The sequence below is a fragment of the Papilio xuthus genome, unplaced genomic scaffold (assembly GCF_000836235.2).
Source record: "Papilio xuthus unplaced genomic scaffold, Pxut_1.1 DF825017.1, whole genome shotgun sequence".
Lineage (NCBI taxonomy): Eukaryota > Metazoa > Arthropoda > Insecta > Lepidoptera > Papilionidae > Papilio > Papilio xuthus.
Window position 1 is genome coordinate 6,467,128 of NW_013533632.1, and position 16,274 is coordinate 6,483,401.

Genomic DNA, 16,274 nt, shown 5'->3' on the forward strand with positions numbered 1-16,274 from the left:
CCATTCGATTTTTGGTATCGATACATGGGCATTCGATACATTACTGGATCTACGTATTTAATGGATCAGATCGAAGAATATGTACGAAATTTAGGGACTTATATAGTGTTCATTAACTATAAAATTAGATTATAGTGCAACGAACAGATTCATTCCTCATTTATAAAAAAAATCTTTAGAGGTACAGTTTGTTACATAAGTTATTAGCCTATTTATATTTCTTTATGATGTATCGTCAATTTCGTAATAATTACTTGTGATTATTACTTTTACGAGCCTTAAAGTTTTGGGGATGACAAAATTTAAAGTGAAATTTTTAGGTTGGTAAATTGGAATTTTTTTAATACATTTTATGATACTGGATCAATCAAAATTGTAGTCAATCAAGGGGATCGTTACTAGATTGATACACTTTTTTTGGACTTGGTTGGACTTACAACAATTGGTGTTACGATATATTGCGGTCCAGAAAATCGATACAAAGCCCCTGGATCGTGCATCCCTAGTAGAGCAGTACAGATATAGAGTTTGGGAAAGTAATGATTTTGTTTGATGTAAGTGTATTGCCATAAGAAAAGTGTTTTAACCAAGTGATAATTTGTGTATGGCAACATTTAGAAGCAAGAATTGTTGACTGTTTTTCTTTACTAACTTTGTCTAAATTCTAGCACATGAAACATGAATATTGTCGTCAATAATATTTGATAATTACATTTTTTGCAATTCATTATGATAAATCTTCAACTAATTACAATAGCAACTTCAAATAATAAATTACCAAGATGACATTATAGCCTAAATGTATAGGATAAAATTATAAAGTCGCATATTTTTGGTCTTTTTCTGTTTAAACTTCCTTAATTATTTGTATTTCTAAAAACAAACAGATGAAATTCTTATTTTATCGAGCGATTTCACTAGTTCGCGCAAGCGCGTCCGTCGAAGGCGCTGGTTCGCGCACGCGCGTTCTTCTCCAGGACTAGTTCGCACAAACGCGTTCGTCGCTCGCACTAGTTCGCGCAAGCGCGTCCGTTGTCCACCTACCGGAAACAAGATACCAATGTAATAACAATAAAATTGTTTTCTGAATTGTAAAATTGTATTCTGAAACAAACCATTTCCCTTTTAAAACATTCGTTTTTAATATGAAACTATAAACCATCGTCGTTTGATACAACAAATATTATTATAATATTATATGTATATTAAAATTAATTTATATATTAAATATAAATTAATTTTGATATACATCATTTTAATTAAATTAATAACTATGCTCTATATAATAGTATTATTACTAACCATAAAAGGGCCACATTTTCAGAAATCAGTATCGCTTCATATAAAGGCCCGGCTCGCCCGGTGAAACCACGACCACACAGAAGACAGGCGTGAAGTGGAAGCAATTCCGCGTTTCGTCTGATGAGTGTGCGTCCCGGAGGCCTAATTTAGTCCTCTTTCCCTTCCCACCCTTTTTCTTATGAGGAAGGGTCGGGAAGTGGATGTGGACTTTGCGGATGAGAGGATGCATGGAAAGAGAAAATATTTTCTTTCTGTGCATCCTCTCCTCCGTCGATTAAAGGTAGCCAACGCATATGCAATTGCGTATGTCTATGGGCAACGGTCACTTCGCTATTTCAGCGATTTCAGGTGGCCGCTCGCCCGTTTGCCACCTTATGATATAAAAAAGGCCTTTTTTCAGGGTCAGCGAAAAATACTTAAGTGCCAACGATGTAAACAATCAGCAGCAAGAATGAATAAGGTGAAAGGATTGGCTTGTAAAACACAGGGCTTAGCTCTTGTTCAGGATTATATTACTTGTTCCTATGTATTTATATTATGACTTCACAGACAAGGGATGCCACGATTGCAGTTTGCTTTGCAATAAATAATACTTGCGATAATGCAGCTTCATTCCTGGTATAGAGGAAGACGAATAAGAAATGTTGACTTATATTCTTTGATAAGAAAGTGTATAAGCCTAATTCTTAAAATCGTTGTTTTATTTTTTACTGATTGAAAATAAACAATTAATTTTTTTTCTTTATAATATTACAGTACGGATAAAGTCGTATTACTAAGGAAAATTGCTGGTTATGAATAGCCATGGATATATTCATGGGTCGCTCTTGATTATATTAGTATTACTTTACAGATGTTATTATAAAAAAATAAGTACATAATTTTTTTTTTAATTTATTTTATAAGAAACGAAGTTCACTGTGTTTATAGTACACAATTTTATCATAACATACTTTTAAAAATATGTTTTCATAGTGATTCTCTTTTTCAGTGTTAGGGGCCCTAACTTTCTTCCAGGCTTTATCCCACTCATTTGGGGTCGCACAAGGTTTTTATTATATAATATTGCTTCGATAATAATTGTCAAAATATATAATATAATGTTAAATTATCTAATGCCATCCTCACTGTCGTAAACAGTATTTAAAAATAGCACTATGAGTCGTTGTTATTTAAAGCTATAATTAAATGCTACAGTCAAGATTTATTCAACTTTATTTCTTTCCCATTAAGTATTAAATTCTTTGGCTATAAAGACAAGGCTGCGACGTTTTTATGTATATTACTTGAAAGTTAGTTGACAAAATAAAAAATTAATAATCATTGTCAAAATAATTGAGGTTTAGGCCAGGGTTTGTGACTCGCTTTATTTCCTTTTATCTTTTCTTACATGTCTATAACTATCTATAGGGATGGGTCTTCAAACGAATCGGGCTAATTAAAATAAAATAATAAATTAAAATGTCACATTCTATATAATGTTGTAGAAGATTGCAGGAGTTTTATTATGTGTAAATAATTGGAAATGGTTAAATGTTGTTTTGGGTATAGTTATACAACGAGTAATATGATGCAAAATCCTAAAATTTCCATTCCTGAAGTAAAGTGCAAAATTCTTGATCAACACCCAGATTTACGACTTCGAATTGGGGCATTAATTAAGAGTTCTCTACTTATTACTATCCCATATTTATCCACAGACAGTGGCAGTTTACAGTATTCTGGTGTGTTAACCATGTCTTGTTAAAGAAGTTAACGAGATATGAGGATCATGTCGGAGAAGAAGGCGCATACCTTCTCAAAGTAACACATATCTCTAATCGCCCCTAGGTAGGTGGTTATGGGTACAACCATGTACTACTGAAACACGAGCAATCTCCTAAAGTCAATAGAACTACTCATAGTTTTGCAATAATTAAAGTTTCAAACGAAAGGGAAGAGATTAACTAATCATGCCAATGACACAAAACCACGTTCTAATAAATATTGAGGTAATAATAATATTTTTTATACTGCGCGGACGAATTCACGGGAAAAAGCGGGTAAATTAAAAAGGTACATTTAAGTAAGTAGCGTATTTCAAACAGAAATCTGGAATAAAATATTGGATATAGAAACTATAAGAAACAATGATATATTTAGGTGCTTACTTTCTCTTGTGACGTCAGTAGTCAGATAGACAGAGAGTCGCCGGCGCCATCGATCCTCTCCCATTCATCGGATCCCGGCCAGGCCAAGGCCCTCCTCACACCCGCCAGATTCTATCAAACAGGTGACCTTAAGCCCGTCTTGGGATTCGAGTCAGATCATGACGTCAATATCACAGACAATACTATAAAGAATATGCGTTGTACTTTGTTAGAAGATTAGGAACACACCTATGTATTTTAACATAAGGATTTCTCGCCCCGATACTATGATTTACTCCACTCTGAATTGTCAAGTGAGTTCCTTTATAGTCCTCCTCCTTCCTATCTACACTAAGCGTCACCTTTAGCAGTTAGTAATTATTATGTAGGCAAAGGAGAACCGTGAATTTAAAAAAAAATTGGTAATATTTAGGTTATATTGCTCACGAACGAAGAGTTAAAAAAATAATTTTTATAATTCGAAGCCTTCATTGAATAAGACAATTTAATTAAATCCTTCGATTCTGTAAAAGTCGAAGTAAGTTTTAGCGTCAAAATGTAGATGGCGCTACCCACATGATTTTTTATGTCATATTTAACCGTGTAAACAGTACAAAGTTAAATATTACGTCATCCGAAACCATCCCATGAAAGGCTTCCATCCAACCGTAAGTACCACTGCCGAAATACTTGTATCAAAATATTGTTATTTCAGTCTGTTCGAAGAGAATGACAGGGATGGCTATACTATGTACACGTGTTTCAGCAGCGGAAATCATCGGTCAGAATAACGTGTGTCGTAGTAAAATTGCTTAGCTAAAATTTCCTTTCAAATCATTCGTTGACTGAAGATTAAGCACAATGATTTATCTGATGAGTCAGACTAAAAGCAAGCACAAAACACGCCCACTACACAATGTGACGCCATTATTTCTATTGAAACATTGATAGCATCTGATAAGTTCGTAAAGGAAAATCACGCTAACCATGACGAAACACACGTGATTTGAATCTTATGTTTAATTTTTACAGATTATACAAAATATTTCAGTACTATACTTAAGTACTAGACGTAGTATGAATATATAATTCGGAGATATTTTAATTACATAATTAAGAAAGTATGGATGCATTGTGTGAAAGAGGATATACGTAAGATGGGGGTGAGTTCAGATATGACGGCTGATAGAGATGTATGGAGGAGTGGTAGATACTATTCCGACACTGCATAGGACCAAGAGCATATTCTAGAATTAAATTTTGTAATTTGATTCGCGATTTCCAATACCCCGTTACTACGGTCTAGCACGTTTATCAGAATAATATAATTTTAGGGACGAATAAGATCAAAGTACTTTGCTATTATTATGGATTAGGTATTTTATCATTATGTAAGTAAATACAATTACAACGATTATCTATATCTTTTAAAAGCTCATTCATAAAAATATAAAACGAATGCTTATCTTTTTATTAAATACCAACACAATCAAAAACATAAAATTTTGTTAATTATTTGTTACCTTCTTATCATCAAGATAAAAAACAAGATATTCTCATCATCGTAAAGTATATTTTGGGCGTCATTGAACACCTCGGTGTTCTCGCTACTCGTTTGCCCCCTTCTGTTATAAAAAAAGATTAATAATTTTGAAGGGGCAATCTTTATAAATGCAAATCCAAAACGGCATTAATAAATAAGTAATTTCGAAACATGCAATTTTTCTTTACGAGATATAATTCAGTGCCCTTTTACACTTTCAGACTTACGAAGTATTACAATGAAAACTCACCTTTTTAAATTGGTTACAAAAGCATTATCATCTAGCCAATGACCTATCACAGTTTATATAAATGCAAAATATATGTATCTGAAGTAAAATAAAGTTGAGCAAAACGTGAGACTGACTGACTTATTAGCACGCTCAAGTGTTAACAACTCTTTGTTAACATTTCATATGTTCATTATTTTGCACTACCCAACAAATTGTGTGACGTATCAATTTAGTATGAGTTTCCTGTAAATTATATTGATTTTAATAACGTCTATAGATTGACAAGGATATCAGTGATGGCTTAAGGCAAACTAAATTATGATGGCTCACTTGCACCCTCCCCTCAATGTCTAAGTCACAAGGTCCTTTTCGTACTGTAGCTGGAATGTCATGATTTTTCTTTCATGTATGTTTATTTTTTAAAGTTTTATTTACAAAATATTTGTACAATTATAGTTCCCCATACCACCACCACCTCCTACCACGTCCTGCCATCCTGCACCCGCCAAATGTTGTTCTAAATTTTTAAATTAGAATTGCGTTGTAAAATATATTTTAGCAAAGTTTATGTTTTCTCTAAGCCTTATTATATTGAGTTATAGTACTTATAACTAACTATCTTAAAATACTTACGGAGAATTTCCCGGTAAGTAGTTTAAACTTCACAATTTGAAGTATCTCTTTTCTCAGACTTTATATTTTCTTAGAAATGAAAACGTACAAGTTATAATTAATACCATTTCATTATTTTTCTCGTTCTTAAAACATAGGTTAAGAATAGTGTAAATTTTTATATTTCGTGAATATTTCGCGAATTGATTCGTGAACGTGATAAGATTGTTATTGAATTTTAAAATTGATAACGGTATTCCTGTCAGCTTTGTACAACCATTTCGGTCAGTTTACGATTCGTGGACTTGTGGACCGAATGATGATTGGAACGAATCTTAATTCCATATTAAGTTGGATCGTATTGTGTTTATAGCGGAAAACTCATCATACATAATGACATTTTACGTCTATTGTTTCATCGTATTTATTGATGCTAAACTTACAGGACTATTATTTCATGGCGCCACAATATACCACAGATTGTTTAATAAAATTTATTAAACGCTACTGTCCAAATATGTTATTATTCTACACATCAATAGGAAATCCTAAATAAGTCAAGGCTTTGACAAACTGTAATTGAAATAGGAAACCGGTTTTATAATTAATGCTATTAATTAAAAAACTCTGAGTCCAACTTCTGATAAGAGAAACCTATTTGTTCTTTATTTAAATTTAAAGTGTTTGCTATCTCTGTCTACACCAGTAACAGTTTGGCAAGATAGACGAAAATATAAAGGAATGAATCCATTTGTTAAGCAGTCCCAAGAAGGGACTATTGTTGATTATTTTTTATCAGTCACTTGTCCGACGTTTCTAGAACATTGCAGGTAGGCGCGTACTAAGAAATTAACAAATAATACAACACATTCATAATTATTGGAGATTTTGAAAAAGTAGGAACAACGCTTTCGTGAATGATCTATCGTAACAATGCCTTAGAGATAATACACGCATTTAATCGGAGGTTTGTCGACAAATTCCCCTTCCATCTACAAATCGCGTCCTGCGTTTATCTAGTTAATACCGTTAGCAAAGCTATGTAAGAAATCTGTTCGAGTTCCGCTCTCTTTTTCCCCAAAGTTTACCAATGTAAGGTATACAAATGAATGTAGGAAAATATAATTAACTTTTAAGTAAAGTATGTATTGTTTTATATAAGCTAGAGTTGGTTGGATTGCTGTTACTAGGTTCAAACGCTTCCAATTTTTTTCACCTATCTCTTGTATTGGTATTTTATTTACAATTATTGAAATTCATTTAAACTATATTCTTCCCATCAGTATTCAATGTGAATGCGTTGTTAGGTATTGGCTATGTTTCTCCTCGCGGAAAATACGTAGATACAAGTCAAGATTTTCGTCAAGAATAAATATTTTTTTTAAAAGATAAGGTTTTTAAATGTACCTCATGTTATGTACTGCTTTAGTATGTCCAAGTTAATTATTACTTTTCTTAGCTAAATCTTTATTTTAATAAATCTAGAGACGCGAAATGGAAAGCGCCTTTCAATTTTGTCATAGTTTAAATGTTTGTTATAATATTTTCACGCGAGATTTGTGATTACTAATAAAGACGTGTAAAAAACCAACTTGTTATTGCTCAAAAGTCTTTGTAAACGAGTAAAGTATTTACTAAATTTAAAATAAAATTTATATATAATATAATCATAATTTGAAATACTGAATATAGGTTCGTAATTAAATTTTCTATATTGTAATTTGTACAAGTGTTATTCTAATTTGTAACCAAAGATGCAACATATTCCTTACGAGGTAGTTAGGGTTCGCGTGAATTAGGCGAGGCCATAGGGTAATGTCGCAGGGCACGGGCGCCGACCACAGAACGTACGGGACCCGATAACTTGACGCGGCCACTTCGCCCAATGCCTACAGACGACGTAACGCGAACGACAACGAAAACGCGTCACGGCTCGACGCTCGCCTTTGCTCGCTCACTCTGTGTCGTGTCGTGAGTTCGAACGCGCCCCAACCAAACCAACTGTTCATTACCGACTAGACCGCATCACTTGCTCGACGTGCTAGCTCGGACGCGACTTTCCAACTTGTAAACTTTTAAATTTTCGAATATTACTTTTAAAGCTTACGAAAATATTATTAAAATAGAAGCGTTCGATGTAAAAAGTTTTCGCGCAAGTAAAAAGTTTTCTATCGTCGAAGAAAATAGTTTAATGCAATTTAAACGTCGACGATTTTTATATCGCAAGTAGTTTTCAGTAGCACGACGTGGTTAAAATTATTTTCATATCTACTTTTGTGATCAATACGATTTTTTCATAACATATTTCAATTTATATTATATTAAACGTGGAACGGAAAAGAAGCCAAAATGTCGAAAAAACATCTTCACAATCAAGCTGCGATACCGTTAGCTCCTGCGGTGTTTAAGGTGAGTTTTTTAATTTTCTATATGATCAGCGAAATTATTTTTTGTTTTTTATTTAATTTTAAATATTTAAAGTGAAGCTGCGCGTTTTATTTGTGGATGTGATGAGAGAATGAGAGATATTTTGTATGCTGTACTTTCATTTTACATTCGAAAACTCGTGTTGCAATACGCTATGAAGTGATCATTTTCAGTGGTTCATTTTAATTAACGATATTCTAATATATACGTAAGAATACGTAAATCAATTAAACTTGAAACATTAGCATATTTAAATTCTACTTGAAATAAAAGTAACGATAACACTTGGGCGTTTAATTAAATGTTACACGAGTTTTTCCTTGAACGATACTTTTAAAACTGTTTTCAGGTGGAATTAATTGCATCACGACTACAGTTTACAGTTACTTCGATTACATTTTTTTAAGCTGTGCGTTTATTGATATCTGTGATTGCTTATATTAAAATAAGCCAAATATATATATATATAAAACAGTACTTGTATATTTTACAATCACCATAACAAAATAAATGGGTATTTACTATCAGTTTATTCTCGTTATACAACGTCACATCCTTCTGTTAACTTGATACATATATTTTGTTACATTTTATTTTGCTGCAAGATGATTTCTTTTATTAATTTGTCGCATATCCCAAAATCGTCGGCATCAAGTCTATTTTTTTTTGTCGTCCATACATCATCTTTATTAAGAAAGTAAGACTTATAGAAATAAGAAAGTTATAATATCAAACGCATTTGAACTCTGAAAACTTGAACTTGAAATAAAGTTGAAAAAATTAGCATTACGCAGACTATAAGGATGTCTTTTATTTTGTTTAAAAGTCAAAATCACCTTAAGTTCTTTTTCTGAAAGCGTCTTTTTAATTAAAAACTTCACAGGCTTCATTTTGAGTTAAGCGTTTATTCACGGTGATAAATTTGAAGAACATTTTAATCAAGATTTAACTCTTTTAAATTTGGCTTGTGACAGTGTATGACAAATAATTTTTCGCCTTTTTTGATGCCGTTATCAAGAGATTAAATCTCGTAAACATCAACACACGTCTATTTATAACGGCTATCATGATCAATCATCAAGGAAGCCTCAAATGGGGTTTTGTTTATCAGAATTTATTTCACGTGCGATAAAGTTGCGATAATCTTCAGCAGTATTAATCGGTATATAAAATTTAAGCTCTATAAAGATATTACCCGAAATAATTGGATGTCGTTGATCACCTTGGTGTTCTCGCCGCTCTTTTGCCCCTTCTTTAAAGTTTTATTGAACTTATCACCTAAGTTTTGGACACCAAATGTTGATGGCTACCATCAAATTATGCACGTTCTGTTTGGATAGATTCGATTTTCAAAATTCAGAGACTTTTTTCTTTGTATTTTTTGACTTTTTACACAAATTATTATTCAAAAATGGACAGTTGAAAGACTGAATAATAGTTCTTCAAATATTTACTATTTAGTTGAAAACAATCTATTGTGTACTGTATAAAATAATCCGTTACAAGATGACGTCATATAGCTTATTACAGCGTATAGAATAGAATGATTGATGTGCCAGCGAGATGAATGTTCGAAATTAGTACTAAGTACTGAGGAGTAATGTTGAAATGCGTAAAATTATATATCAAGAAATTATATAAGCATTTTAATTAAGACTCAAAACGAATTTGTAGACTTTAGTTTAGATAGACACAATAAAATATTTTAGACTACGCAATTGCGGTGTTTATGTAATTTAATTTGTAATTTGCGACTCTGAAATGTTGACAAAGGAGACAAAGAGCGTAAAAGGATACCTGTGTAATCGTCACAAACTTCGCCGTCTCAAGTTAAAATTGCTTTCTTTGAACTACAAGAAAAGATTTTCCATAGTTTGCCTTTCTCGATTCTTAGAACAAGAGTATTAAAATACTCGTTATATTATAAACGATATAAAAAATTATAGATATTATGTTATTTTTTTTTCTATAACGGTATAAAATATTAGTTTTTATTTACGAAATATTATATAATACAAAGTAAAAACTTTCTTGTTACAAGCCAGTAATGTGACTACATTCTTCCTTTTCATTAAAATGATTTTACACAATGAAGTGCAATTGGCATAATACTAAAATTGCTTCGTATTATATGACCTGCTGCGTAACAAAATATAAACATCCCTTTCAAGCTTCAATTTCTTCTCGAAGATTTTAAGAATGTCTTGAGAATGATTCATTTGCTACTTTGTCAATTGCTTTGATAAATTTTTTGTAACGTCAATTAAATCAAATTAATTGGCTCGATTCATTTCAACATATTAATTCCTTGTAAACATATATGTTCAAATTTATTAATATGATAATATAATCCTTAACATTTCCCCTATAGAGTTCTATATGTCATGATATTGGCAAGTTTTCGAACAGAAACGTTAAAGTTTTTGGTGTTTACAATCAACCACTGTGTTCAAATTGGTTAAATACAATGCATACTACTATCCCTTTCGCATTCTATGAGAAAAACAGAGACAACAGTATATAGGTATACTTTTCGAGTTTTGGGATAGAGGTTAATAAATTTGCTTCTCAGAGATAAACTCACAAAGTAAATATACTTTGTCTTTTTTCTTTTGTTTTAGGACTGTATTATACAACGTCTTACTTATATCATAAATGAGAATGTTTGGAAGGATTGATGGATGGACGGATGGATGTTTGTTGGAAGGTATCTCCAAAACTGCTTAACGGATCTCGATGAAATTTGGCATAGATGTACAACATAGTCCAAATGAACACATAGACTACTAATTAAGTTTTTTTTATTCCGTTCGGACATAGTCGCGGGCAACAGCTAGTTAGTTCATATATTTGAATTCATCAGATATTACTTTTTTATCGCACATTCCTAGTCTTCTATTTAGCTAGTATTTAAGTAATTTTAAAAACACAAGACTGACGACATAGATGTCTTGAATTGTCTTTGAAATAGGTAATTATTTGTTGAGATAATTACATTCTTAATGGTGGCGGCAATTAAAGAGCATAAAGCGATCGTAGCTAATATAACCAGAGTGGGTAAAATAATTGTCTTACTTCGTCTCATGCATTGAGTTGTATGAAATACTCAAACGCAGTTGTCCACTGATCCTACCACGATTGTATGCATTGTTCATTTTATGTCCGCATTAAAACGGAACTTATGCGCATTATGCCATGTTGATTACTTCTGCGAAAGTCTTCGGACAATAGGCATGGTTATATTACAAACTGCAATATTGTTCTAATAACCGACTCAATGGTTTTTGGTTGGACAAAATTTGTTGATCTACCTCACAGATATTATTATACCTGTAATTCATTTGATTGAATATAAAATACTTGAGATGTAAAAAATAAAGTTTAACAAATGGTAAAAAGAAACAGCATTTTATTTAGCGATTCAGTTTTTTATTCAAACGTTTACAACTGAAGCGTGAAACCGAAATTTGCGCTTACGCCGACCGACGGCGCGACGACGCGACGCGACGTGCGCACGCGGCCTCCAAATCGGTGCGAAGAGTATAGAATAGGCGGTGGCGGCCGCGGATCGCTTCGCTCGCTCAGTCCTATGTCTGAACACTAAAATTGTGAACTCGCCGCTTGCTGGGGCAATGGAAATTTCCATCGAGTTGCCGCTCGCCGCGACCGCGCTTCGCCTCCCGCACCCCGCCGCCGCCCCTTCCTCGCCCCTTCCTCGCCCCGCAGTCGGCCCGCGTCTTACCCACTCGCACACACGCGCACGCTTCATGGCGCCCCCCACAAATTATTTACACATACACACATAAATTTTAAAAAGGGTTCTCAGACAATCGGTTCCCGCTGCAGCCTGTTGTCCGCACCCGCGCCTTAAACGCTCTAACATCGTCTATTTAAAGGCACAGCTGTGAAAAAGGCATGAAAGAAATGACTTCAATCGTATACGTGCTTGTTATACAAGTATGTCTACACTTATCGAAAGCCCCATGTTAGAACCAGAACGTGATTCATACACCGCACCGATTCCGTACTAAAGAGTTGAATTTAACAACGCTATTCTATTTTTAGAGTTACAAGACGATCGCTTTTCGGTCATGACGAAATGTATGGGCTTGTTAAATGCCTCAATTTGGTTTCAATGAGAACTCATCGTAGGACGTACGAGTACTAATAAAACATTAGTAACAATTTAAGTATCTGTATTGAATCGTTTAAAATAAAACCGTATAAATTGCTATAGCTTATAAATTGTAACACAAACCGTATTTTACACGAGAATACATGCGCGATATAGTGATTGTACATAATATATACACTTATATGCAATAGAGATAGGTGGAAGTTATTCGATTCAAAGAAAGTGTATATCAAGGTGTCTTTTATCTTTGTTAACAATCCATGTTGACGCTTTATTTAGATCATTTCAAAAGAAAAGACTTCAACGAACTACAATACATTGTCTTTTAAACAGAAGTTCTGCGTCCACTCCACTACTTTCCACTATGAGTTAAATATAAATTTTAATTATTTAAGAAATTTTACTATGCAACATCAACTCATATCAACAAAAACTTAATATTTTAATTTAAAAATGAAAATAAAATATACGAAAATTTTCATTAAAAATTACAGTGACGTCATTGTCGTAAATGGCATTTTTTTACTATTCATATCAAAATTACAAAATGATCTCTGTATCTTATACATTACTGACTGAACTAATCAAATTCACCCATACTCATGAGTTTATTAAAATATATAAGAAATAAATGAAAATATTCCACAGTTACTTCTTAGCCTTGTAACACTGTCCAACAAAAAACTTTAAGACTACTTAGCTCAAGTTTGTAGGACACGCCATTTTTCCCATTTCCAACTTTTTACCATATAGGTTAAAGTTAAATTTTACTCATGTTACTAATATTATAAATGCGAATATTTGGATGGATGGATGTTTGAAGGTATCTCCAGAACAGCTGAATGGAGCTTAGTCTGGAGGAGCAATATGCTGCTAATTAAGTTTTTTTTTATGTCCCGCGCGGACGGAGTCGTGGGCAACAGCTAGTATTAATATAAAATTATATCTATGAGTTTACATTTATATGATTTAACTCGATGAAAATAACATCTTTTTAGTTAAATCATATTTAGATTATTATTTAATTCGTTTACAGATAGAGTTAAATTGATTTGATTCGTCTATCAATTCTTGAACAGGTGAAGCATTTGTTTGGTCATACTTATTATTTCGCATCGTCGTTGTAGGTGGTTTAAGAATGGCTTGAATTGATTATTAACGCGGCTTTCGCTTCCATTGTTCTGTTGCACTTGAAATAGTAAAGAGCGCGCATCGAGGTTTCTTCAAACATTACCTTGGATGAAACACAATCAAATTCGTCCGGATAACAGAAGCAGTGACCTCTTTATTAATTAAAAATAACACAATAATGTTACGTATTTGTAAGTAGAAAATGTTATTGAACTAACGCCGTTATTCCGCATTCGGTAAAAAAGATCGATGAACTTACTTCTCTTCTACTAAATCGTTAATTGAAATTTCAAGTAGTTTTCACGGTAAAATATTGTACTGAGAAAATACCTCTTTAGCTCTATAATGAAGCAATAACATAGTATATATGCCTAAAACTACCTACACAATACTATTTACCGAGTGTTCTGTCTAAATTCATAAAAATACTTTGACCAAATCTAAGCTATTTTGAGATCATTTGGCACTTACCAAAGAATCTTGAGATCTTCAAGTTGAAAATGGCCAGTTGCCAAAATAAGTAATCTTAATACTTCGTATTAATTATTTATATATTAATAATAAAGCTATTGACATAGATTGATGATTCAGGCTGATAGAGATGTATAGAGTACATGCCTTGCCAACCCTCCGTAGTGATAAGGGCAGGTTGATGATGATGACAAAGATTGAAATAAATCAATGAAAGCGATTACACGTACAGGAATCTTATACTTAACATTATTGAGGTTGTTCCAGTAACATTATTATAAAATGGAACAAGGACATCCACGATGTTTTCCTAGACGACTGTCGTTTTATGAGCCAAGAAATTTCTCATGATAGTTTTATTGACATCCGGGGCAATAATAATTTGAACTCAAATCTTATTCGATAGGTCATAAAATATCGAAATTAAAAATTAAATTATACATAAATATATTCATGTTTTACGCTAAAGCCGGCTCTATACGCCTTCAGCTGCAATTGTACAGTTTTCACTAGACGTCCGTTACGTTTATAACGTACGTCTGTATATTTCTCAATGTTTCCTCCAGACGTACGCTTCATCTGAATAGTCGGTTAAAGAGAACGGTGAATTAGAATACAGTGGTGTGTAGCATGCTTTAACTTGACACGTGGAATAAAATAGCTTAGAATGCACAAGAGACCAAGAGTCAAATTACTGAAAAATAACTCCGTACAATTATTCTTGATAATAAATCCGATTTATTCTTTGAAATATTGCTCTTATCGACTTTATTAATGTATAGATTGCAACAATAGAGAATAACAAGAAAAAATAATTCAGACAAGTACAATTCCTGTAGATAATACAACTATAGTATAAAATACTTAGAAATAATAATTTAATAGCGATAGAAGTTGCAACTACTGAGTTATTATTAATATATAGGAAATAATAGTTCGAAGCTGTAGAAATACCTGCACAATATTTATGTCATTATGTTTTTCGTCTTTATTCCACTAGCTGTCACCCGCGACTCCGTCAACACGGAATTGAAAACAATACATTAATAGCCATATGTTCTTCCAAACTATGCACTGTGACTGCCAAATTTAATCGAGTATCGATCATCTGTGGAAGATAACTTCTAAGAAACATCCATCCAAACATTCGCATTTATAATATTATTATGATAAACTATTAAAATTACAAGTACAGCAATAAAATTTATATGTATTACTTCTGTAACTTTATCAATCTCTCAACCATATCGTCACCAACCTGAGCTGTCTACGTTCGTGCATTGCCAAAAATAAAATTATGCCAAAGTTAGTAAGAACTTTGTATTCATTAAGTTTAAAATTGACTCACTGTTATTTCGAGCAGAACAAACAAGCGGATGTTTTCTCTTTATAATATCGGATTACTTGGAGTAGTGGAACCGAATCAAAGTATTGCCGATTTCATTTCATTTGTTTCATTGGTTTGACCATTGACGTTTTCTCAAAATCGATCAGTTATCAAAAATAATCTAACCACAATGTATTGCTCACTAATAACTATAATAATTAATAGATATTTTATTAATAATCAGATTACTTAACTTGTAATATTATGAAACATTTATTGAGTAAAAGCATTGCATTAAACTTATTTTTTATTGCGTAAAAGTAAAAGATAATAATAATGATGTTTTTAATTCAATTGAAAATATTTAAATTCTTAAATTTTTATCTCGTAGACATATAAGAGACTAGCTGTCGCTCGCGACTCCGTCCGCGTGCATATAAAAAAAAACTTAATTAGTGTATGTGTGTGTATGTAACCCATCCATCCAACCACATCACTTCCATCTAAACATTCGCATTTATAATATTAGTAAGTTAAATAGAAAGCAACTCTTCAATGCATAAATTTGAAAAAAAATAGTATCCTATGACCGTCTCCTGGCTCTCAGCTACCTCAACACCAATTGTCAAACATATCGGTAAAGTCGTTGTTGAGTTATAAATAGTGTAACTAACACTACTTTCATTTATATATAGATATAGATTATAAATGAAGTTGAATCTATATTATATAGGTCTACTAAGTAACCAATACCCAATGTAACTAAATGTTTAAGTAATTCATATAAACATTCCATAATTTCTTTTAGTAGATAATAATAATATGATGAAATATATAAATGACGTCATAAACTACATAGCTTATATTAGACTGAAATCAATTGTTTTAAGTGGTTATATTCAAGTACCAGATAAAATATAGGAAGTCAATACGAGACAAAAGGAAAACTACTAGACGTCGATTCA

The 16,274-nt window shown here is 32.5% G+C and overlaps 1 protein-coding gene across 1 annotated transcript in view; it reads left to right on the forward strand.

The window, feature by feature from the left end:
* The first annotated feature begins 7,789 nt into the window (after positions 1–7,789).
* Positions 7,790–16,274, forward strand: part of LOC106126335 (proton-coupled amino acid transporter 4) — a 28,477-nt gene continuing 19,992 nt past the window's right edge. The window contains exon 1 of the mRNA XM_013323945.1: positions 7,790–8,227. Coding sequence (XP_013179399.1) covers positions 8,168–8,227 — 60 coding nt within the window. The 5' untranslated portion in view covers positions 7,790–8,167. The remainder of the gene's footprint in view (positions 8,228–16,274) is intronic.